The sequence below is a fragment of the Papaver somniferum genome, chromosome 5 (assembly GCF_003573695.1).
Source record: "Papaver somniferum cultivar HN1 chromosome 5, ASM357369v1, whole genome shotgun sequence".
Taxonomy (NCBI): domain Eukaryota; kingdom Viridiplantae; phylum Streptophyta; class Magnoliopsida; order Ranunculales; family Papaveraceae; genus Papaver; species Papaver somniferum.
The window spans coordinates 197,709,112-197,735,491 of record NC_039362.1 but is presented as its reverse complement, the minus strand read 5'-3'; the positions used below and the strand labels follow the sequence as shown (position 1 = coordinate 197,735,491).

The 26,380-nt window shown below is 36.7% G+C and overlaps 3 protein-coding genes across 3 annotated transcripts in view; 2 read left to right on the top strand and 1 right to left on the bottom strand.

Moving 5' to 3' along the window:
- Positions 1-8,553, top strand: part of LOC113280520 (sialyltransferase-like protein 2) — a 54,480-nt gene extending 45,927 nt beyond the window's left edge. Inside the window, exons 2-10 of the mRNA XM_026529135.1 lie at positions 5,991-6,068; positions 6,191-6,288; positions 6,535-6,727; positions 6,810-6,900; positions 6,977-7,041; positions 7,390-7,544; positions 7,689-7,770; positions 7,992-8,101; positions 8,364-8,553. Coding sequence (XP_026384920.1) covers positions 5,991-6,068; positions 6,191-6,288; positions 6,535-6,727; positions 6,810-6,900; positions 6,977-7,041; positions 7,390-7,544; positions 7,689-7,770; positions 7,992-8,101; positions 8,364-8,553 — 1,062 coding nt within the window. The remainder of the gene's footprint in view (positions 1-5,990; positions 6,069-6,190; positions 6,289-6,534; positions 6,728-6,809; positions 6,901-6,976; positions 7,042-7,389; positions 7,545-7,688; positions 7,771-7,991; positions 8,102-8,363) is intronic.
- Positions 8,554-8,963: 410 nt separating this feature from the next.
- Positions 8,964-10,149, top strand: LOC113280519 (F-box protein At5g07610-like). The gene is made up of 2 exons (XM_026529134.1): positions 8,964-9,651; positions 9,860-10,149. The coding sequence occupies exons 1-2, from the start codon at positions 8,964-8,966 to the stop codon at positions 10,147-10,149; spliced, it is 978 nt and encodes a 325-aa protein (XP_026384919.1).
- Positions 10,150-11,253: 1,104 nt separating this feature from the next.
- LOC113278440 (17.8 kDa class I heat shock protein-like) lies at positions 11,254-12,047 on the bottom strand. Its single transcript, XM_026527271.1, has one exon. It carries the CDS (start codon positions 11,921-11,923, stop codon positions 11,420-11,422), a length of 504 nt encoding a protein of 167 aa, XP_026383056.1. The 5' UTR covers positions 11,924-12,047; the 3' UTR covers positions 11,254-11,419.
- Positions 12,048-26,380: the final 14,333 nt, after the last annotated feature.

Genomic DNA, 26,380 nt, shown 5'->3' with positions numbered 1-26,380 from the left:
TTCACCTTGATTTATCAAAAGACGGAACAAAACTAGAGTTTATCTGTGGGAGACAGATTTATCCTTTGATAGACTTTTCTGTGTGAGACAGATTGGTTTATTATCAAGTCTGCAATTTTGGGTTGCAGCAACTCTTGGTTGTGGGTGAGATCAGCTAAGGGAATCAAGTGCGCAGTATCCTTCTCGGATCAGAGGCATAGGAGTACAACTGTACCTTGAATCGGTGGGAGACTGATTGGGATTCAACTATAGTCCAGTCCGAAGTTAGTTTGCAGTAGGCTAGTGTCTGTAGCGGCTTAATACAGTGTGTATTCAATCTGGACTAGGTCCCGGGGTTTTTCTGCATTTGCGGTTTCCTCGTTGACAAAATTTCTGGTGTCTGTGTTATTTCTTTTCCGCATTATATTTTATATAATTGAAATAATACTGGTTGTTCTTTAAGATCATTAACTTCTCTGATCCAACTTTTGGTTGTTGATTGTAGTTGATTGATACTTGGATATTGGTCTTTGATATCGTCCAAGTTATCTCTCTTTGATAAAGACTCGCAGATTTCTATTTGCTTGAGTAAAGATCAAATCGATATTGAGATATAAACTCTTTGATATATCTTTTTATTGATTAATTCTGACTGTCTAGTTGATTCTCGTAAAAAGTATATTGGAGTTTGTCCATACAGATTGCTAAGCGAAATATTGGGTGTTGTTGTTAGACCCCCTCTTTTTCATCTATAAATAAGCTAGAAATCAAGACTTATAGTTTTGATCACTAACATTGACAAACATGCTTGAGATAGCAACGAATGCGAGTTCGACCTAACAATGCTCTAACACAAGTGTTAATCAATTTTTATCAACAACCGAAGGTCGGATTTATCAATTGATTGAACTATGCACAACCTGTGATATTTCAATTATATAAACAAATATAATGCGAAAAGATATAATATAGACGCCATAAATTTGTTAATGAGGAAACCGCAAATGCAGAAAAACCCCTGGACCAAGTCCAGATTTGAACACTACATTGTATTAAGCCTCTACAGACACTAACCTACTACAAGTTAACTTCAGACTGGAATGTAGTTGATCCCTAGAAAAGTCTCACACCGATTAAGGTACAGTGGCGTTCCTTATGCCTTTGAATCCCAGTAGGACTCTACTCACTTGATTCCCTTAGATAATCTCACCCACAACTAAGAGTTGGTGCGACCCAAAGTCGAAGACTTTATAAACAAATCTGTCTCCCACAGAAAAGTTTATTCTGATAGATAAATCTGTCTCCCACAGAAATACCAATAAAGTTTTGTTTCGTATTTTGATAAATCAAGGTGAACAGGAACCAATTGAAAATCTGGTCTTATATTCCTGAAGAACAGCCTAGAAATATCAATCACCTCACAATAACTTAACTATATGGTAGTAGAACAAGTTATTATGGAATCACAAAGAATGTGACGTAGAGCTTTCTGATTAATTTTTATATCTTACCTATCGGAGATAAATCTCGAACAAATCTTAGAGAAGATAATACTCAATAAAATAGAATAAGTAACTACATAGAATATAGTTGGGTCTGGCTTCAGAATCTCAAGGAAGTCTTCAAGTCGTTAACATATAATGGTTTTAGGAAAAACCTAGATTAAAGGAGAATCGACTCTAGTATGCAACTAATATCATACAGTGTGGGGATTAGGTTTTCCAGTTGCTGTAGTTCTCCCTTATATAGTCTTCAAATCAGGGTTTGATAGCTTAGAAACAAAGAAATCAATATTCACCATTTGATAAAAACCTGATTTAAGATTCAAGTTAAGTTTTCTTAAAACCAAAGCAATATCTCTCTACCGTTAGATAGTCTGAGCTTGTTACACACAAATGAAATATAACTTCATTTAGATATGGGTAACCGTACCTAAACGTGTATATTGAGTTGACTCGATAACAGTTTACCGGAGTTATCCATATGCACACTTTTGTATTAACAGCAATCATCTAACACTTCTAGATCAAATGAATCTAATTGTGTTACACATAGAGTTGCTCAATTTTTTATATTCTCATAGAAGTATACAAGACACAATTGAAACAAAATCGGATTTGATTCATGAATGTACAAAGTACTTATTCAAGAATGAATTCATGAACATTAATCCACGGTTTGCAAATACTGCATTCCTTAATTTATAAATGTATTTGTTCATGAGTATGAAATCATACTTAACCGATTTTAGAACTTAAGCCCACTTAGTTTGCAAACGGGTATGCAAACTTAAGTTATGGACTTTGGTCTTGTCCGACAGTTCGCAAACCGGTATGCATACTGTCATCCTGGACCTAACTCAAGCGAAACCGTACGCATACCAGTATGATACTTGGTTCCTGGAATTTAACAGTTAAAACCGTTCGCATACTGGTATGCAAACTTGGTTCCCGGACCTGAATCATACCACAATAGTTTGCATACTAGTATGCATACTATGCTATATCCAGACAATGGTTAATTGTTCTAAACTCCCATTTCAATCATTGAAACATCCTTAGAAGACGATAATAGTTGTCTCACATAAAATATTAGCTTATAAGTAATTTTCAAGTGATCGAATGATCAATATGAAACATTCCGAGTTTACATCAAATGACTATCTCACACAAATTTTGTAAGATGTTTCAAGGAAATTTTCACATGATCATCTTTTGACTTATTATTTAGTTTCCAACAAATAAAGTGTTTCCAACTAAACTCGCCAAGAATATTGATGAACGTAGCTAAAACAAAAATATTTCCAACGCATATTTTGAGAAAGATATAAGCGAGTTAAACTCAGCTTGAAATATCAAATGTGTATAATGTAAAAGTTTATATAGTTATACGACTTAGTCTCATTAGAAGGTATAATAGAATAGACTTCTAAGTGATAGATAAGTTTTAGTCTCCACATACCTTTTGTTGATGAAGTTCCTCCAAGCTCTCCTCAGTAGATCCTCGTCTTCAATCGATGAACTTCGTGAAGTCTAAAGCTCAACTGCACATTTTATCCTAATCCGAGACATAACTATAAGTAGACTAGAAATCAAGACTTATAGTTTTGATCACCTAAACTTGACAAACAAGCTTGAGACAGCAACGCTTGCGAGTTCGACCTAGCAGTGCTCTAACAAAAAGTGCATTTAAATTTAAAACCACATCGAAGCATAGGATCAGCTCCAACCAAATCTTAAAAATATCCTAAATTTTAGCCCATATATGACTCGTTATGGTTTTTGTGTTTTGTTAAAAAAAGGAAAATGTTGAAGCTCGGACAACTGACATTGGCCATATTTGGGACAATCAATCCAGTCCTTTGATCATTCTTGTGTCCACTCCATTACCAATCCTAATGCTAAAGTCATTCCCCTCTTCATCATTCAGATTGTGCCACGTCTTATCCGAAATCTGGACCAACCCCTGTTATCAAGGCTGTAGCAAGGTCCGATAAAAACAAACCCGCATCCAACCAGAAATTTCAAAGATGGTTATAAAATAAAAAAAATAGATTACGTCTCTGTATAGTACCCATCTTCTAGTTTTTGAGATTTTTTAATGTAAAACATCCTTATCATCGTTACATGTCGTCATGTTTTTTTTCCTGGATCTGAGTTGTCTGGACCTGCCTCATTTAAATCTGACAGAAATCACTTGATTCATCTGTATATGACTCAATATGTTTGTTTTTTTAAGTTAGATCTGACTCAAATGATTCAAAAATGTGTGATTCAGTGGCTTGATCCCATGAGTCAAGGGTATTTTTTACCTGACTCAAACGGGTATGAATTAAGAGTTAGATCCGAGTCAGATACAAACAAACATGGTCGTAAGATACTTACTTTTATGAATCAATAAATCAAACGATTCCCAAACAGTTACTCCCTCCGTCCCACTATTAATTGACCTATTTAGTTTTAGATTTTATCCGATAATAGATGACCTATATCACTAAGCAAGGAGATATTTTTCGAATTATCCTTTTAACTGATTATTTTCAGTATGAGAATTACGCATAATTTGATAGGCATGTTTATATTCGTTACATAAGTGTTTTAAAATGCTTTTCAATGGTATGAAGTTTCCGAACATCCGTTGTGTAGTTTGAGAGATAAATCATTTCAAAATTTTACTAGTTATTATCCATAGGGGTGTAAATAATATCCGAAAATACTCGGCCTGCCTGTACCCGCCTGACCCCGCATGTACCCGAAGTAGCCCAAAGCCTGTTATGGCCCGTCATGAGCCACCCGGCCTGGCCTGGATTAATTTATCGGGCGGTCTCGGGCTTTGCAATTAATTATGATGCCCGGCCTGATACCCGGCCTGGTGCCCGGCCTGAAAGCCTTCTATGTGCCATTAATCATTTAATATCCTCTTAAAAAGACTTAAAAGTTACCATTTTATAATTGTCAGTTTTCTGTCAAGAAAAATAAAATATATAGTTGTTTTTACTTATAATTAGACTTTTAAAAACATTAATGGTAATAAATTTTCTTATTAGAAAGTTTATTGTACTCTAATTAATTATTTATTATAGGCTAAAATTAAAAGTTTGTCATTGTAATTTAAATATAAAATAATATTATAATTTACGGTATGCAATGTTAGAAAGGAAAGAATATTGTATTAAAAAGAAATACATTTAATACCATTCATTTGAAAATTTAAACTTAAAATAAAAGGAAAAAAAATTCAAAATAGTGGCTTGTCCGTCCCGATCTGGCCTGCCCGTATAAAAAACGGACTTTGGACGGTCTTTGGGTAGCAAATTATCTACTTTACCCGGCCTGCCCGGCCTGAATTTGTTTACGGGCTCACAAATGTTAAGCCTGGCCTGCCCGGCTTGCTTAGTTTTTGGGCCGGGCGGCCTGGCCTGCCCGAATTTACACCCCCAAAGTAGATTATAATTGTAAAATTTTATTGATTAAGGAGAGAGTAGATTATAATCCGTTGTGTAGTTTGTGAAATGCTGCTCCTTAGCCCAAGCCCAAGCTTCACGTATAGCCATGCACTCGCCCATCTCCGGATTTAGAACTCCATCTCCGTAGAAGCCTTTGATTCCTTTGCAGTCACCTGAGAAAGTACGCCTTACAATGCAAGTACCAACCGTGTTGTAAAAAAATACTTTAAAATACTCTTTTCCCTTCCCTGCCTTAAGAATTGTGCAAATTTGAACTAATTTATCTAATAATAGTGGGATGGCGGGAGTATTATTCTACACATCTACATACATGTATGCAAACTGTCGTAGTCTCAACTAGGACCACAAGTATTTTGCAGGAGGACTAAATTCTGTATGATACTGTATGACTACCGGAAAAGGAAAAGATGGAGTGAAGTCATGGTCCATGGAGGACTAGTTTCTGTATGACTTTGCTCGTACTGCCGTCCACATTTGGCGTGTAATAGTGTAATATTGTGCCATCTGGGACTCGAACTTGGGACCTCCCGGAGGGCATGAAACCTCTGTGAAGCGCATGAAACCAGCTGAGCTACAAGTCGGTCTTTATAACTTGAACGTTTGATGGAGCTAGTTAGGCCGAGCGCATAAAGCTTCACAAATAAGGCGCAGGCAACAAAGTTGGCACATACTCTTTCTTTTTTTCTATTTTCATGACACCAGAAAAAGAACTCATTTTTCCTTAAAAAACTTAACTTTCCTTCTTTCACAGCTTTATTACTCTCGATGGAGGATTAGGAGGTGGTGGTGTTGGTGTTGCGGGCGGTGGTTGACAAGGAGAGGGTGCTCGTGGAGGTAGAGGCTGAAGTGGTGGAGCTGGGTAGGTGGAGGTTTTTGTTGGTGGGCATGAATAGATAATGTAGATTAAGATGTCCAAGTGTGACAAGCCGTAGATAACCTTAAATAATTTTAGATTATCGTAATAGATTATTTAGACAAATGATTTGTAATAAGATCATCATACTCCTTGTTTAACAGCTCCACTTGAAATCCAATATGTCAACAGAAGAATCCCGAAACAGGAAAACTTGAAGAGTTATCATATAAGTTTGATCTTTTTGAAGCCTTGGCTACATGGGAACAGGTGAGGATCATGTTTACCAAGATGTTTGTCACGAGTTTAAGAAATGGTTGGCTGGTAGTATTGATGGAGATTAGGTACCAAATGATGCCTTTTTTTTATTTTTTGTGGTGGAAATTACTCAGGTACGGAATAGCACCACTGTACTGACTAAAGAGGTTATGGACTCCTTGCCAAATGGATGGGAAGAGTATGCACGGCAAAGAATTAATAAGGGCAAAGAGTAAGTTACTGATTCTGCAGCATAGGTAATTTTTTGCAAATTGACGTAATATTGTTCGCAAAATGCATGTAAGAATGATGATCACTTCAGAGTTTCTACTATCTGGAACCTGTATGACAATAGTTACGTGAACCTTGCGAGAGTCTAAAACTAGTAACACCTAACTTATTTGAAAACCCTTTCTAAAGCAACTATATGTAAATGTAGTTGACACCCACCTACCACGTTTTTGTTTGGAAATTGCAGCCACAAATATAAGAATACGACTCTCTGCAAGGAGAAACTTTCTCTTGTACTTCCTGAAAGGCCACCATTTGTTCCACGTCAGATTGGTCGATGTGCTGTAGTAGGCAATTCAGGAGATCTTCTGAAAACAAAGTTTGGGAAGGAGATAGATGGTTATGATACTGTAATAAGAGAAAATGGTGCACCTATTCAGGTATTTCCGTCTCTCTTGGATGAACTGGCACTATATATTTTTTCTTCGTTTAGCATCTTATTTTGTAATTTTCGTACTGCAGAACTATACAGAGTATGTAGGTAAGAAGAGTACTTTTCGCCTACTTAATCGAGGGTCTGCCAAAGCACTCGATAAAGTTGTGAAGCTAGATGGCAGGAGCACGACTCACTTCTTTTAACGCTTACTTAACTTTCTAGAAGAAACATGCTAAGCGTTTATATTCTGCAGAGTCTGGGAAGGAGGTCTTGATCGTTAAAACCACGATTCATGACACTATGAGCAAGATGATCCGGGTGTGTATTTTGTTCATCTCTTAGATTGGCACATTGACATAGCTGCATTGGTTGGTCCACTGTGAAGGATGTATTTTTTGCAAAGTTACGCCTTTACCAATTTGTTTTTGGAAGTTTGTACACTTCTTTACTTATGGACTTGGTTAGTAATTCTAGAAATGCCAATTCCTGTCATCAATAGGATGTAAAGAATTCAAAGTCTTTCTGGTGGAAGGTCGGTTTGAGCCACTTTAGAACTGCGTGATTAGTCTTTCTTTTTCCAGTGGATTATCTTAAACTAGGGTAATAGTTGAATAAATACTTGCATCATGGAACTTCTCCAAAATTTTGATAGTTTCTTATCTGCAGGAAATCCCAATCGACAATCTTGTGTATCTCATGTTAGGAGCATCATTAGGTTCCGCTGCAAGAGGAACAGGACTCAAGGCTCTGGAATTTGCGTTATCTATTTGTGACTCCGTCGATATGTATGGTTTTACAGTTGACCCAGGTTATACAGATTGGTAAAGAACCCCACCACCATAGCTAAAAATGCTCATGTACGACTTATATATTATATCGGAATGAAGGACATTTCCCTAGTTTTGCTTAAGCTTTTGATGGTAGCATTAATAGTTTGGATGATTGCAAATTTTGTCTCATTTCAGGACAAGATACTTCTCAGAACCTCGAAAAGGGCATAGTCCTCTTCATGGTAGGGCGTACTACCAGATGATGGAATGTCTAGGAGTAAGTACTATTCGAAACATCTTATTTCCATTCTTAGGTCTCTGCTAATGCTTCCTCCTAGTGGATCTACTCCTTTAGACCCATTTGATGGATTTGTCCTTCTCCCTTACTCAGCACCAGAGCTTCTTCCTATTATACCTTTACCTGAGTAAATTTCTCTCGTTGGTTAACCATTTCTTAATTTGAGATCTGATTAAAACTATTTTGCTTCTTCCCTGCAGCTTGTCAAGATTCATTCTCCAATGAGAGCAGATCGTAACCATGAACTGAAGTGGTTACCAAGCCAAAGTACAATTAATGCTGCGAGATACGCTGCAGAGAAAATCTTGAGGTTATTATCGAGTCATCACTTCTTCGTTTTTTCTTCCATCGCAACCTATACCATTTTAGTGAAAGTATAGTTAAATTAGAACAAGCACCTTTATTTACTTCCATCAAAGTTTTCTCAATGAGAATATTTGTTACAAACAGACCAAGCACAATCATGTCAGTATTTCTTCGTGTTCTGTTGTAGTTGATTCAACACCCTTATATTACATCAAATCTATGTTTTTGGTATATACTGAAGATTTTGTTTCGTGCATGTTGAACAGCAGGATAGGAGCAGGGAGGGACGACCCTCTCAGGTCATGTTCAATCATCAAAAAACAACACAAGGGTATGACCATGGCGATTCCTGGTATACGAGAGGCTGCTAAAGAACACCTAAACTACGTAAAAGGTGCAACCATGTACCCTTTGGAGAAGAGTCTTGGACATGGGACACTCTGCACAGTTCCTTGAAAGTTTCAATTTGTCACACAGGTTTACAATGGACCAATCACATGAGTAAGATAAATGTTTTTCTTTTCTAAATGGGGAATTTAAAGGCAGTTTCTGAGGTCACCATTGACAATCAAACACAAAATATGAAAGTGTTCCTCCAAATAGCTTGGAGAATCTCCGTTTCTAAGTCATTACAGAAGTGATTACTTGTCATAGGTGAATTGGAAACCGGATCAACCATGATGGACTTAACCTTAGAAATTGGATATGGGCTTGGGCTAATTAAGCCACCACGATCCACGAAATTTTCCTTCCCATTCGAAGCGGTTTCCTTATTAATGGAGTGTATTTAAAAGTTCCGTGTTTCTCAAACTCAAAACCTAGAAAATAAAAAATTATCTGTTCTTTTTTCTTCTCCAAGCATAAGCATGAACACGTTGACGACGAGGATTTCAGCAGGTAATGATGAAAACTCATCCTTAACATCATTAGTAGTTAACACTAGTGATCTTTTGATTAAGATTCTCTTGTGTTTACCTGTTGAATTTTTACTTATCGTCAAACCTGTGTCAAAACTTTGGTATTCCCTCATCTCCGATTCCTATTTCATGCGAAAACATTGTGTGCTTCATAACAACAAACTTTCAGTAGTATCTGGATTGTATTTTCTCTGTCATGCACCTACTAATGAGCAAAACATCCCGACCTACCGTACGCTTTTACTTGAAAAAGCCAAAATCAGTACTAATGTGGTTAATTTTCCAATCCAAGTGAATGAACAACCAGGAGGAGGTTTACATATTCAACAATCTTGTAATGGTCTTCTTTTGTGCCGTCGACCTGGTCCTCATACCGGAACGCGTTATATTTACAATCCTTCCACAAGACATTACAGAATGATTCCTCCACCACCTCCATTCCAAACTGAAGACATGGATTTGAGTTCTTATTGTCAATGGCAATTCTATTTAGCTTTCAGTCCACACAAATCAATTAACTATGAAGTTGTATTTCTTTGGAGAACTGGTTACGATATGACTGATTATAAACATCAGATGGCAGTATATTCTTCTAAAACAGGTTCATGGAGACTCTGTGGAAATGTTGAGCTTGATTGTAAACTCCTTGACTACCGTTGTGTTTCCTGGAATGGCTTTTTGAATTGGTTTGCCGGCATTACTTTATATTTCTTCAATATTAATCAACAAGTACAAAAAACGTTACAGCTTAGTGATGCACACATACTGGCATGGACCAATGTATTTTGAAGAGTGTGGGGGTCATATGTATCTCTTTTTACATGATAAGGTGCGGTTTTTCCTAGGTGTTTTTGAGATGGAGATTGATTACAGCGGGTGGAAACCGATATGTCGAGTGGACCTTGACGGATTAGCATATCAGTATGGAAATGTTGAAGTTTCCCGTTACCGCATATTAATTGTAGGTCATGTGCAAGGAGATGGTGATGAAGATGAGTTGAAGGCCTTGATACTTTTACCTGGCAAGATCATATCTCATGATCTCAGGACAAAAGGGTTCAAAGAGATTTGCGATTGTCGCCAGCTTGTTCAATATCCAACACCTGCTTATATTAGATCACTTGCTAATGTTTGACATGTTAGTTTTATTTTATTTTTATGCTTTTAAATATCAAATCTTTGATTAAATTCAGTTACACAAAATTGGTTAAAAAGACCAAAATCAACAATTCCTGGGTGAAATGGACAGTTAAATTTTGATACTGTTTAAATGGACAAAAATGTAAAAATAGGCAGGATGTAACCAGTTTCACCGTGCCCATTTTCAAATATTTTTTCTTATTTTTAATTTACACAGGATGTATCCAGTTTCATCCTTGCTATTTTTTAAATTTAAGCTAGGATGAAACCCGGTTTAATCCCTACTATTTTTTTCTTTTGCCATTTTACCCAAACTATTTTTACTCCCATTTGAACGGTGATTTAAAAATATTTTGACAAATGACCCATTTTCCGATTCAGTTAATGTCGTATTGAATTTTTTTTTTTTTTTTTTTTTGTGCCAATCCCAATTTCACTGTGGTTGCTAGGCAGTAGCCGTTACATCTAGGCAGTAGCCGTTACATCTATACAGATGGACACTCCAGATAAGCTTGTTGCTGATGCCTTTGGTCGACTAAACTACGTTACTAGTTTATCTGATCTGTTTAGGCAAAAATTCTCTTTCGTAGATTTGAGCAAACCAGTTATGTTTGTAAAATCCATTTTATACACGTCGTAGAAAAAACTTGAGATGTTGATGATCCAAAGTTCTCCATCTCAGGTGGGTCTCATATTCCATCTTGCCTTGGGGAGCCGCGTTGCGGCCATTACCTCTTGGGATTGGCCATGAGTCATACATGTTTTGGTATATATATGGCCAATGAGGGTATATAAAGAACAGCATCTTTCGGGACTGAACGGATGCTGAACGCCTTGGTGACATATCGTGCAATGCTGAGGCTTGTAACTTGGCATTGCAGTTTCAACCAAAATTAGGAGGTTAAACCATACAAGTTCGCCAAGCCATCCGTGAAAATTACCGTTCGCATGACTGGCATGCACAATTCTGGTGCAGATCTGAGTATTTTGAAGCATGACAGAGATACTCATAGAAGAACTAAGCAGTTTATGCGAACATTGTTGGCGTCCTCTTGATCCTAGGGAACTAATTAAAAAATGATTGCACGAACGAACGAAGTGAATCAGAAACTGCATTCTTTTATTTCTTTTATTAGCATCACATCCAGTACATAGACACTTACTCTTACACAACTCACACAACATTCTAAGTCATACTAGTAACATAACTGCAAAGTACTTTCGGACTTCATATTTCCGATTGTTTCATATTTCCGGTCGTGTTTTCAGGCATCCGATGAACCGGAAATCTCGATGGACTTGACTTCAGGTTTCTTCTGTTCAACTTTAGGAACAGAAACAGTAAGAACTCCATTCTCCATTGTGGCTTTCACTTCCTCCATTTTAGTATTCTCCGGCAATCTAAATCTCCTCAAAAACTTGCCGCTGCTCCGTTCAACTCTATGCCACTTGTCATTCTTCTCTTCACTTTCTCTACTCTTTTCTCCGCTTATCTTCAGAACTCTCCCTTCTTCAACTTCAACTTTCACTTCCTCCTTTTTAACACCAGGAAGATCAGCTCTGAAGATATGAGCTTCTGGGGTTTCTTTCCAATCAATCCTTGTGTTTGCTAATTGTGATGTCTCTCTTGCAATATCAGAACCACCTTGCTGTCCGGTTAGAGCACCGGTAGAGAAAGGAAAACCTTGGAAAGGATCCCAAATATCAAGTGAAAATGGATCAAAAACGTTACTCCGTTGGTTGCTAAAGAAACTTGGGATGATCGACATTTTTAGTTCTAGCTGAGAAAAATGAGAACTGATGAAAAGGGTTTATTCAAAATTGGATTTGCAGACGGAATTGACAAATTGTTTGGTAGTAAGTAACTTGCTTTGCTTTTGATTGATTGCTTTTGATTGTTGATGAGTTGAATGTCGTTGGGTGGAATTTATAGAGAGGTTTTGCTCAGAATAACATATTATGGTCGAATCTTGAATTTTCGAGAAGGACCTGAAGAATTTATTTCTCCTTTCTTCCGGTGGTTTCTACAACCTTCTGGTTTTTGACGCATCATCATCGTCTAACAGACACCTAATGAATTTATTTCTCCAGCCCAGCTCTACATAGGAATATGGGGCAGAACCGGCCCATTGAAAGGGTGTGCATTTGCACCTTGCCCATCTGGCTTGGATGCCCATTTTTAGGCCTTTTAAGATTTTTTTTCTTTTTCTTATACAAGTCTGTTTTTGCATTTTTAGACCCCTTTAAAAATGTTGTTTGCACCCATAGGAGATTTTTGCAGCCCCATCCTATAATTCTTTGGCTTCCTCTCTATAAGAGCAAGTCTTATGGTGGAAGAGTTTCATCTTCCATCTTCCACGCCACCTCAGCATTTGGAATCGTGGATGGAAGTGCAAGTGTAGTGGTGGAATAGTGAAAACGCTATTCTTAATAGCACTAAAAAAACGTTATTCTTAATAACGCTAAAAAAACGCTATTAAGAATAGCGTTTTTTTCTCAGTCATTAGATTTCAACAACTCATCTTAAATTTATGGACAAAAAAAACGTTATTCTTAATAGCGTTTTTTAGCGCTATTAAGAGCAAGTCTTATGGTGGAATCCAACCTGTTCTAAGTGTGGAAAAATCATGGAATGTCAAGTCTAATGGCTTCCAAGTTGGGGTTTTCCACAGAAAATCCAAGCAAGGTTCCACCGTTTCGTGGAAGGGTCCGTGGAATCCATCTGAACGCCAATAAGAATAGCGTTAAACGCTATTCTTAGAGAAAGTCTTATGCTGGAAGAGTTCCATCTTCCATCTTCCACGCCACCTCAGCATTTGGAACCGTGGATGGAAGTGCAAGTATAGTGGTGGAATAGTAAAAGCGCTAATCTTAATAACGCTATTCTTATTGGCGTTCAGATGGATTCCACGGACCCTTCCACGAAACGGTGGAACCTTGCTTGGATTTTTTGTGGAAAACCCCAACTTGAAGACCATTAGACTTGACATTCTATGGTTTTTCCACACTTGAAATAGTTTGGATTCCACCACAAGACTTGATCTAGTGACATAGTGTGGTCAATGTGGATTTCTCTTGAAAAATGTCAGATTGGGGCGGTGGTACAGCTGGCTGGCTTATAGGTATCCTAAATATATATAGTGAGAGACAGAGAGACATAGTATCTTTTTTAACGAAAATACTGAAAACGTGCTCATTTCCCGCTGTTTGCACGCGTTCCGAGGTGTCAAATAAATGTGGCTAATGGACGTGGAGTTATAGTATCACACGTCACTGATATAGGAAAGAGAACAACTCTTCTTCTCACTCACCATCAGTCCGCTAATTAACATCATCATTACCATCTTAAACTTACTCCAATCATGAACAAAAGCAGATTCGACAATTTAATCTGCTTTCATGTTTGGATCTGTTTATAATCAACAGTCGCTAGCAGATGAGATCCCTGAAAAATTTAGATCAAACTTCAGATTGTTGACTGTAATTTTGTAAACAATGATGGATTTAGACTATTATGAAACGAAATTCTCAAATCCTTGAATAGAAAATTCAAATTTAGATGCTTATTTGAGAAATATTTGGATGTTAAACCTGCTTATTTGAGAAAACTAAAAGATCATTCACATCTGATGAAGCATAACTTTTTGCAACTGAGAAGTCATACCCAAATTGCCAGTTCCTGCAATTTTCCGTAGTCTCATATGATAAAGTATTTACATCCCCTTAGAACCTGCAATAACTCATCATCTATATCATCCAATTCTTGCTTATTCAAGGTTAGCCATTATTTGACACCATATCATCGACGGTAGCTTGTTAGTTCTTGAATTTTTATAGATTCTTGGAAATTTATCTTCCAAAGTTTCTTGGCCATACCATTTGTCATTTTAGAACACTATTTTCTTGTCATTCTTGATAATAAGATTAAAGTTATTTTGAAAATAGTCAATCTTTTAGGATTCCAGGGCAAAGACTAAAATCCATAGGCTTAAAACTTAATATAGGATAGAAAGAATCATGATTACCTCTAAACTTTTGCAAGATAATATGTCTCCATAGTGCTTCATTTTCCTTTCCATATCGCCAAAACCACTTACAATGTTTTTTTATCCCAATGCCACATCTCGATTTAGGAAGCACAACTTTTCCCCAAGCCACCCAACTCTAATTTTTTTTTTGCTAGTTTCTCTAGAGTCGCTCCCGCATGAAATTGCGCATTATTCTTTCAATTTCCTTCATCACAACCGAAGATATCTGGAACATAAACAGGGAATAAATTAGCAAGCTTGCCACACATTATTAATCATGATTAGTCTTTGACCTTTTAAAAGGTACCTCCTCCTCCTCCAAGTACGTGCATAGTTTTTTATTACATTTTTGAAACATACATCCCAAAAAGGTTTTCATTTTAATTTTTCTTTAAAGATCCACTGATAATATAACCAAATGTAACTATCACGATACTTGTCTGATGCTAAAGTTGTACATATGCTAATTTTGGGACGTGCAAGTTGCAGCCGGTTTTAAGCGAATGCATACATGTTACACTTCGGATGAGAATCATCAAGTGGCTTGATAATTCTCATGCTCCCTCGTCTGAAGAGGTAGGGTTCGACAAATAACCTTTATACTGACCCATAAAAAAGAATAAAAAAACACTTCAAGTTACATTTCGTTGAACTCGTAGATTTACATGTTACAACCCAAAGCTACTATGCTCTTATTAAGACGATCTGCTCTCTCCAAGGCTCCATCACATTAGTATTTGCACACATTTTTAGGAAAATATGAAAAATAATTACCCTCTTTTTCTTTTTTATCCCCGACTTACAAGTGCCTTTAAAGTTAAAAACACATCGAAGCATAAGATGAGCTCCAACCAAATCTTAAAAACATCCTAAATTTTAGGCAGTATATGACTCGTCACGGTTTTTGTTGTTTTGATAAAAAAAAACACCCGCATCCAACCAGAAATTTCAGAGATGGATATAACGATGCTTGGAAAAAAAAATAGAGTGTTTCAGTACCGTACCCATCTTCTAGATGGGATATTTCTGATGTAAAACATCTTTATCATCGTTACCTGTCGTTATCAATAAAAAGACTAACATCATGTTTGTTTCTATAGATCTGAGTTGTCTGGACCCGCCTCATTTAGATCCGACATAAACCACTTGGTTCATCTGTATATGACTCAATATGTTTGTTTTTTTAAGTTACTCAAAAATGTGTGAATCAGTGGCTTGATCCCATGAGTCAGAGGTATTTTGTTATCTAACTCAAATGGGTCTGAATAAAGAGTTAGACCTGAGTCAAGTAATAAACCAATTCCTACTGAAATTTAAAAACAAACGATCTGACATCTAACTGGCAACAAGTCAGAGGTTGACTGAGATCCATATCACGAGTCAGGTACAAACAAACATAGCGTAAGATACTTACTTCTATAAATCAACACTTCAAAATATTCCCAACCAGTTATTATTCTACACATGTAAGTACAAGTAAAAAGCTAACAAAAAGACGTGAATTTTTTGTTTGACTAAAATTACTGTCGTAGTCTCTACAAGGTCCACAAGTAATTTCTATATGACTTTGCTCGTGTTACTGTCCACTTTGGGCGTGTTATTATAACTTGAACATTTGATGGAGCTAGTTAGAGCAAGTCTTATGGTGGAAGAATTTAATTCCACATCTTCCACGCCATTTAAACATTTGGAATTGTGGATGAAAGCGCAAGTGTAGTGGTGGAACAACAAAAACGCTAATCTTAATAGCGTTGAGCGCTAATCAGAATAGTGCTAAAAAAATGCTACTCAGAATAGCACAAAACGCTATTAAGATTAGCGCTTTTTTCTCGGCCATTAAATTTTCAATGGCTTATTTTGAATCTACGGATAAAAAAAAAGCGCTATTCTGAATAGCGTTTTGTGTTATTTTGAATAACGTTTAGTGCTATTCTGATTAGCGTTGAGCGCTATTCTGGTTGGTGTTTTCTGTCTTGTTGTGCGCTATTTTGAATAGCGTTTTTACGCTAATCTGATTAGCGCTATCATGGATTTTACGAACCATCCCACGGAATCATGGAACACTGCTTGAATTTTCTGTGGAAAACACCAACTTGGTGGCCTCTCTAGTGGGACTACAAAATTTGACTTCGATTTTAGTACCGCCTCCATGTCCGGCTAATCGTTTAGTTTACCGGCCATGTAGTCCATCATGGACTCTTGATTCTTTGCAGTATCCTTTTCTTAATCCTTTTGGAGACTTTTCGCTTTTATTTGCTGGTTCCTTTGTGGTTAATGATGAAGAATTTAGTTGTTATTCCCGTTTAGAGAATTTGTCGGTGATTGAAGAGAGTTGGATTTTGTGGTTGATTTTCGCTCGGAAAAGCTATTCTATGTTAAAATCTCGACCCCTAATTGATGGATCTCATTTACAACAGGCTCTGAACTGCCGATTTGGATTCAATTTTATCGCATCATTCGGGTATTCCAGTTACTCTTCTCTTATTGGATTTAATGGCCTTTGTTGCATTGACTCTATTATCAAATTATTATGTATTCATCTGTTTGTTCTTCTCTATCCACTGCTTTGTTTGATGCCAAGTTGTTTGTTTAAAAGTCTTTGAGAATTTGTCCAGCATATGAGTCCTTGTGTTTGTCCTTTTTGGTTGCTCCTCAAATGTTTGGTTTATTGCCTACCAGCCTTGTGTTTTTCAGCTGTTGGTTTCCTCCTTCGTGTTTTGCCACTGCGCCTGAACTATTTGGATGCCCATTGTCAGCCTTTGGTCTGGTATTCCAATGCTCCCCTTATCCCATCTCGTTGTTGTTCAATATCAAATAGTCGAACCAGTAAACTATTTGGATTTCCTTTTCCTTTGGTCTGGTATTCCAATTTTCCCTTGTCTTTTGTCAAATACTCCTATCTTTTGGCAAATACTCCTAGTTTCTATTCCAATTTTCCCTTGTCTTTTGTCAAATACTCCTATCTTTTGGCAAATACTCCTAGTTTCTCTTGTCAAATATTTCAACCAGTGCGATGTTTCTTTCCACCAAATTTTTAAAGAAAAGAAGAAAAGAAAAAAAAATCAAGTCATATATCTGCAACCCCCTGATGAACAGTGCATTTGTATATGTTGTTTTGGCAATTTCTGGAGATGTTTTATTCAAATTTCTACCCCTCTCCATCTTCTCTTGGTACTCCAGGTGGTTTTCTGGTTTCATTGTAATTTCCTCCTCCTGAACAGACCATGAATAGAGCATTCGTTGTTTAATTAGTGGCGTGCAAAGGCATTATTATGTTTATTTTTGGGCTTTTCATCCTGTCCTGTCCTTTTAGTATCCAACAACTAATTTTATTTCCTCATCATTATCACAACCAACAATATTTTCCATTCTCGCCAACCTCTTTTTTGATACTGCAAGAATCAATCAGTTCCCTCGACGGTGTTACAGGGTCGGTAAAATGTTTTCTATTGTTCTTTTCTTTCATCTGCAGAATTCTCAATTCTAGTTCCTTTTGATCTGTTTATTCTACTGACCAGTTGGCTGGTTTATGTTGTCATTCCCCTTTTTTTAGGCATGCTTCCAGTATTGTCAGTCAGCCCATTCTAATTTTCATTTCATCCAGAATCGCTCAATTTTTCTTAGTTGGTGTCCTGGTGATTCTGGTTTCCAGTTTAAGAAAAAATTTAGTGCATGGTACCTCGTCCTTCTCTTTAAGAGAAGCCATGAGACTACTTTCATGGAACGTTTAAGGCATTGGAACACCAATCACTAGAGACCATTTAGACCATTTATGTAATCTTTATAAGCCAGATATAATTTTTCTCTCGGAAACAAAAGCCCCATTCGATCAAATGGATTTTTTAATGAAAAAAATCCAAGTTTCATGATTAGTTCATAGTTCCATTGGTGGGAATCGCTAAGGGTCTAGCAATAGCTTGGCACAACAACACAGCTTTGAAGCTAATGCCTACTCAGTTAAATGTCTGCTGCTTTGAATCGACAATAGATGGAATAGAAATTGAAATTACTTGCATCTATGGGGCAGTCGATGCTGATGAGAAAATATCGCAATGGTCTTATATCTCAGAGTTAGCAAAACAAGTTCAAAAGTCATGGGTTTTATTTGGAGATTTGAACATAATCTTGGATCCGGGTGAAAAACAAGGAGGAAACAAAATGAGTTCAAGTAGTAAGACTTTTGTTACTCAAGTTATTGACTCTTTGGGGCTACAAAACGCGGGCTTTGCAGGCGCTCCTTTCACATGGTCAAACAACAGGAATGGTGACGCTAATATATGCGAAAGAATAAATAGAGCTCTAACATCCTATCAATGGATTCAAATATTCCCAAATACAAAGGTAAGTCACCTAACTAGAGTGGCATCCGACCACACTCCTATCCTTTTAGACACCAACTCGGAAACAAACAGATTACTCAAACCTTTTAGAGGCCTTAGGTCTTCGCTATCTCACCCAACTCTTAAATCAGTGGTTGAAGAATCTTGGAACACTCACTCATCCAACTCTTATCCCAAAAACTTTTCCTCAAAACTGAAATCTCTCTCCTCTGATCTGGCCCAGTGGAATTCTGATGTTTTCGGTAATATACATAAGAATATTAAAACCCTTAATAGGAAAATAGATAATATTCATAATTCCGGAAACATATCTTCCAAGATAGATATCCTCAAAAACCTTCAAGCGGAACTAGGAAAGTGGTATAAAATCAAAAATGATTATTACCACCAAATCTCTAGGGATAAATTCTTCAAGGAATACGATCAAAATAATGAATATTTCCACGCATCCGCTTCAAATAGGAAGAAAATCAATGCAATTCATTCTCTCATAGAACCATAAAGGCCCTGGATTTCAGACCAAGATCAAGTCAATTCGCTCCTAATCAATCATTTCTCCCAAATTGGTGCTTCCCAAATAAAAAAATGCAATGTAAATCTAGAGGGAATTATATAACCTTGCCTTTCTGATTCGGAAAACGCAATTTTAACCCAAATCCCCACCAAAGAAGAAATCTGGTCAACTCTTGCCAACATGAATCCTTGGGGTGCTCCAAGACCAGATGGATTCCAACCGGGCTTTTTCAAAGCAAATTGGGACACACTAGTCCCGAAAATAATTAGCGCCACGCAAGGATTTTTTAGGACTGGGCTTATGGAAAAGGAAATTAACCACTCGTTCATTACTCTCATACCCAAAATCACCACCCCTCAAACCCCTACGAACACTACACCAAATCCAAGTTTTTGTAATACAAATAAAGTGTTAGGGAAAAAAAAAGCTAATTTCCCTAACTAAGAAAAATGGTTATGGATAAGCAGTTATATAATGTGTTAGTATTCTATCTAACTCTTTTAATCCATTAGGAAAATTAAATTGGCTAACACATTGTTTCCATTACAATATTTACCCTAACTATTTCCATTTTACTCTTCATATTTACTTTGTAATGTAAATTTTGTGTTATTACCATTGCTAACTCTTTCTATTACTATTAAAATGACCACTAAAGAGATGACAAGTGTTTAGTTTTCCAAAATTCAGTAACACGTTTACTCCATTAGGAAATTGTTATATTTTATTAAAAAAAAGAGGCCCTTTCAGGTGATTCCGGGCAGGGATTTCACCTGTAAATGCCCAGTTCCGGTCACCTGAGAAAGCCAGGTTCCGATCACCTGAAATTGTCAGGCAGTATATTCTCAAATTCGAACTATGAAACTGCAAATTTATAATCATTCTTGTTTGTGAAATTACAATACATCCATATATTCATATTCATATCCAGTGAATTTATGCAACCATTCACTAAATTAGAAGGTCGATACACTAGGAAAATATAATGAACAACCTACTTCTATCAGTGTAATTCTATCTAAAGGTTACATCATGCATTAATAAATCAAAAGTACACTACATATGACCGCTCGGATGGTGGGTGTGCAACATTTGAGTCTCCATGTGATCCCTGCGTTCAAACATTAAATCTTTTATGCACAGGAAGTTTTTCCTGAAAATAGCAGCAACAAACAACTTGGTAATCAAACATGCAGCTAAGACTAATTTGCAGGGGCATAACTACTCAAATTAATATACAAACTGAAATCTGGTACCTTAGATATCTGATAGAACCAGGAATTAGCATAGCAATTTGCAAGCCGTGGGATGATGTATTTTTGCATCAAAGACAACAAGGTTTGCGATATCAAGAATTCCTGACTTGTCAATATAAACAAGATAAATCTTTTAAATATGATATTCTGCGTAGACTGAGTAGTTGATTCGAATTAAAATAATGTATCTTACCTCCTGCCTTAAAATCTTAACAGACTCCCTTAAAGGATCAAAATATTTAGTAGAGTGTTGCAATCATTCATTCGCCAGCTTTTTAAGTGCACCTTGTCCTGCAGTCGCACATGTTTTAGAGAGCCCAATATCTCGGATAAACTAAAACCAACTCACTATTAAAAGTAGAATGATCAGTTAGCAAATTGATACAGACTGCAGGAGCAACAAGAATTCCTTACCATTATTTGTAAATATCTGTGTTTTGACTCAATGACCATAAGCAAACACCAGCAGCTTCTTTAGATAATTCAGGAGCACCTATGTAACAAAAATGATCAGAACCCAAGCACATTATGCAGATATCTAGATAGTGAAGTTTGTACCCTATTGAAAGTAAGTAATCTAAGCGAGATAATTTAACTCACTCTTTCCTACAACTTTGAGCAACAAAGTAAATATATGTTGGGTAAATTGCTTCTTGCTTTGCATCCAGGTGAACAAGACCAGCAAGAGCCATCTATCTTAGGACAGGGTGTACTGCCTCAAACCTCTCAGTATCCAACAAAAATAGATAAATTATCATCAACACATCTAGAGTAGCATCACAGAACATATAACCATGAAGCATGATTGATGCTAACCTTAACTCGAGCTGCGGACGCAGGAAATGTAAGTCGCATTTATAGCTGAAGGTGGAACCATAAGCTCACCGTTTCTATCCGCGCTATTTAATTTAACAAGATAGCGTGAAAATTTTTCAGGTACATAACATAAAAAACAACAAGTAGTCAAAAACAGACACTTCAAGTCAAAACCAATCTCTCCGCTAATTGCAATATGTCCATATCAAATCCATCGACTGGGGATTAAATGGTTTTGCATTGATGATGAGTAAAACACCTTATCCCATGCATACATCCCAAAAGCCAGGTCTCCGTGATAGGCCTACACACAGCAAAAATGAAATTGTAACTTAACCAAATCCCTAATGCCAATAAACAACTAATGAAAACTAGTAATTATCCTAAAACAGAATGAAACAAAACGAAAACAAAACAAAGTTGCAACAACTATGTAAATTAACCAAGCAAGAGAAGCAATAATAATGTTCACTTAATGTAATGAAAAATAAGTAATTTCCCTAGATACAATCCATAAATTACTTGATGCAAGTCCAGTCAATTTATTCACTAATTCCCCGCTTAATGATGCACTTCCAATATTCGTCTTCTCTGACCTAGAAAAATCCAAAATCCAAAAACCCAAGAAATCAAATTACAAAAGCGAAGACGAAAAATTGAAATTGAAACTAAAGATCTTCAATCAGTTTTATAATCGAATCAAACTTCATCCTCCAGTTAAATCTTCAATCGAAGATCCAGATTCAACAAATTGAAAATGCATAAAGATTGAACACAACTGTAACATAAAACTCAAAATTGAGCTAAAACCTTTTACTGAATCCAACTCAAAGCCCGAATCCATTTTTGGTTTTGAATGAATCTAATCAAAACATAGAAAATGAAAAAAAAAAAATCTCGTTCCAGTAAAATCAAAATAAAACTCTGGAATCATCAAACATGGGAAAGAACAACGATTACAATATCAAAACAAGCATGAAACAATAATGGAGTGAATATATGGATCCGAAGGACTTACCATGGTTGTGAAACTGGAGTTTGTGGAAGCCCTAAGGAAAAAGGTATTCTAGGGTTTGCAGCTACTTCATGTTTAGAAATTTTAGATTTTAGATTTAGGGTTATTAAAATAAAACGAAGCGGCTACTGATTTCAGTTGAAGCCATGGCCGATCTGTAAGTGGAAGAAGAAGGGGGGAATTTTTTTGAGCTAGGGATTTCTTCGGAGGCGGAAGTTTTGAGAGGAAACGAAGAAAAGGGAAGTAAGTGAGAGAAATTTACTTTCTCTTTTATATAAAGAATTTTGGACGGTAGAGATTTGATAAAGGGTGGTCATACGGATTAGGGATATTTTGGACGGTAGAGATTTTATTTCAGACTGTCATACGGATCATGGCAAGTGTGTTTTCTTTGTGCTTTTGTGCTTTCTCTTTGTGCTTCCGGTTGGAATTTTGACTAGTCACATGGGTCATGAAGTAATTTCGACTGGTCATACATGTCATGAAGTAGCTTTATTGTATGATATATCATCGAAATCGATAAATCTGAAGCTCTAGATGGGTTCTGACTTCAAATTTAGCATGTTAAATCATCGAAATCGATAAATACGAAGCTCAATGTCGACTCGAACTTCAAATTCAGTATAATGACAAACAAACTATGAACCACGTAGCTCCGGGAGGGTTCTGACTTCAAACTTAACAGGATACATCATCGAAATCGATAAATTAGAAGCTCGGTGTCGATTCGAACTTCAAATATGGTATGATGACAAACAAACTATGAACCAATAAGATCCATGAGGGTTTCAGATTCAAACTTATCATGATGCATCATCGAAATTTATAAATATGAAGGTCCTGTCGATTCGAACTTCAAATGTGGTATAACGGCAAATAAATTATGTGCCACGAAGCTCCGGGAGGGTTATGACTTAAAACTTAACATGATAAATCATCAAAATCGATAAATATGAAGCTCGGTGTCGATTCAGACTTCAAATTCGGTATAACGTCATACAAACTACGAACAACGAAGCTCCGGGAGGGTTCTGACTTCAAACTTAGCATGATACATAATCGAAATCGATAAATATGAAGCTCAATGTCGATTCGAACTTCAAATGTGGTATAACGGAAAATAAACTGTGAACCACGAAGCTAATTTATCATAGGGAGTCTATAATAAAAAGGGGTTGAAGAAATATACGTTAGTAAATCAAATCAGTAATTTCGAATCATTAATCGATTTTTGAGACAAGAATCAAATTTTGTTAATCAGAGATAGGTCAAGGCAAATTTTGGTCCACACTGCACACAAAATCGAAAGATTTCGAGTCACTAATCAATTTTTGAGACACTGATCCGATTTTGTTATAAACTCTGGATATTTCGTTGAATAACAACACAAACTTGTGTCTTCAAGACATTATCAGAATGAGATGCACTTGTCTAAACCAAATAATAGGTTTGGAATAACAAGGCCAATCTAATTTCTATTCGGGAATCCATTTTTAAAACGAGATTGAGGAAATGGAAATAACTGCACAAAATTGGAAGATTATGAGTCACTAATCAATTTCTGAGACACGAATTACAAATTCATTTAAGGTTTGTGACAAAATGTATTTACTGAACTCTGTTTGAATGCATAAACTGGTTACATTTTTGGTTACAGTTGGTTCAATTAACAAAACTCAAAACTAGCTAGTAGAAGGTGCAGTGGTCAGTTCGACCTTGATCATGCGTGATTAAAGAGATTAGCACAAATAAATGAGTTCCAAAGCTTTCTCTACAACAACAGAAACCTAATCAATGATACTGAAACCAATGAAGTGGCAAAGGATGCAAGCAATTTCTACAAGTGATATCTCAACTGCTCACCTACCCTCGAGGTTTAACCCTGAGCGGAACCAATGAAGAAGCGTATCTTCTGCAAGCGCGTCCTGGTCACAGAGGTTTACTTCATCAGCTTGGTTTTTTTAACTCTTCATAGTATTGGATTAGACTTTGTAGATTATTTCAAACTGCAGCTTTTGAGTACAAAAGGCATTCACAAGCTTAGCCCACCTTTTCACCTGTAATGAGAAAATGAAATAAATTTCAACCATTTAAAACCAGCAGTCAAAACAGGAAATATGAAATATCCAACAAGGACAAATCCAAAGACCAAGCTTATGAAAGAAAAATTCATCATACAAAGAATTCTGTAAGAAATCAACAGACGTAAAACTGCATCCGAGCTTCATGTTAGTAACACCATTCTAAGATGTAATATTTGATTATGCAGGAATACTTGGATTACCACATACAATCAAAGTAGAACATCTAGTGCAGGAGATCTAGAATAATGATCTTTAGAGGCCAACTCAGAAATCATTGCAAGAGCATGCCTCACATCACTGGATCAGCAAATGATACATTACAGTGAAAAGTGAGTCTCAGTTTCTCTAGTGAAAAGCATGTCTTCCCATCTCCTAACTAATCTTGCCCAAACTTAGAACAAATTATCTAGTTTCTCCAGTAGTTACAAAACATAAATGAACAGAAACAAACCCTTTCAAATATTCGAACTAGACTTCATAACTTGTAAGTTCTGAAAACAGAGGAGGTTCTTCTGGTATCCACCCTTTTATCATTTCCAGCAATTTGGTCACACAATTACCTGAATTCCAAACTGTTTCTTTATATTCTGCAGCTCCACAATCGCAGAGAGTGTACTGACCTTGCGTTCACAAGTGGGATACAATTACTGTTCAGCCAATTTTTTGTACTTTTCGTGTCGCTTTTGTGCATCTGGTTCAAACTCAAATGGATCTTCATCACCATCCTGTGTCCCATTCACATCATCTACGCAAGCACCACCGCCATTCCTTCCATGAACTTCAAATGCAGCATCAATAAGAGTACTCAAATCTGGAAATGCATCTTCTATAATTTGATCATTAGCCACATCCTATACTGGAATACTCATCGCATTATTACCTGGCCGCTTCTCACCATGAAAGACCCAAGTCACATACGTCTTGTCGATACCATACAGGTACAAATGCTACTGCACTTCCTTAATAATGAGACCATCCCCATTTAAACATCTAGAACATGGGAAAGGACAAACGGTTTTCCAAAGACTATATGTAGCTGCATATTGAATGAATAATTTCACCCCATTTCTGTACACTTAACCAAATCTATTATTTTCGAACATCCAGGACTTATCCAATCCTCTCCGCATTCTGAAAAATCAAACTTGACCACATTAGCATCTCATCGGGTGTGAAATTAAGCACTAAACAAAGCAAGCAACAGACAAAAAAATAAATCAAAAGCAATTACTTCCCTGTAACTATTATGTTTAAGCACATCTAGTCAGTTCTTATGGTTTCCAATGATACAAGTAAATGGTGTGAGGCATCCTAGTACAGCAGCACTAAGAAAACCATAAACAAAAAAATCAATCGGTGCAAACATATTTTGGGCAATATCATAAATTAGGTCAGTTAATGTAAATCCAATTTCTAAACCCAATGTTATAATAATCCAGAAAACACCCAATCGCATAGCATAAAATCTGAGAGACTCAATATTAGACAATCTTAAAGCAACAAAAAAAGGAAGAAGAAAGAAACCCAACCTGTAATTGATCAAGTTTAGCAAAATTAGACGCTTTGGGAGATCAAAATTAAACACCTAATTCCTTGATTGACTGAGATTCAATCCTCTAATTCCTTCGACTATCGTTGTTACATGATTTGGGAGATCAAAATTAAACGGCTTTGTTGGTGAAGAAGATAATGGAGTTCTTGGCAGGCCTCGAAAGGGTGTATAAATTAAGCGCAATGAAAACGGGGGCCTACAGTAATACCGCAAGTGCACGGTCGTCAGTTGTAGCTCGTGCAAGTACGGGTCGATCCACAGAGATCGGGTGTGTTTTGGAAGTGATTTAGCTAATTGGGTTCCTAGATTTGCTTTGGGCTTAGAAGCCTTTTGGCTTAAATTGGGCTTGAGTACTAATGGGTTTGTTCACAATAAAATGAACTGAGCTTGGGCTCAGTTAGTCTTTGAAATGCAAATGGGCTTAGGCCTTAAACTTAGGCTTTTGATTAAGCCTGAATTGGATTGGGCCTTAATAATGAACTTGGGCTTTGGTTTTGGTCTTCTGATGAGCCCAAGTTGTGCTCTGGGCTTTTGGTTTTAGAAACTGGGCTTGGTTACTGAGGACTGGGCCTTAGGCTTCACTGAAGTGAATTGGGCTCAGTTGGATTGGCCTTTGCTTGG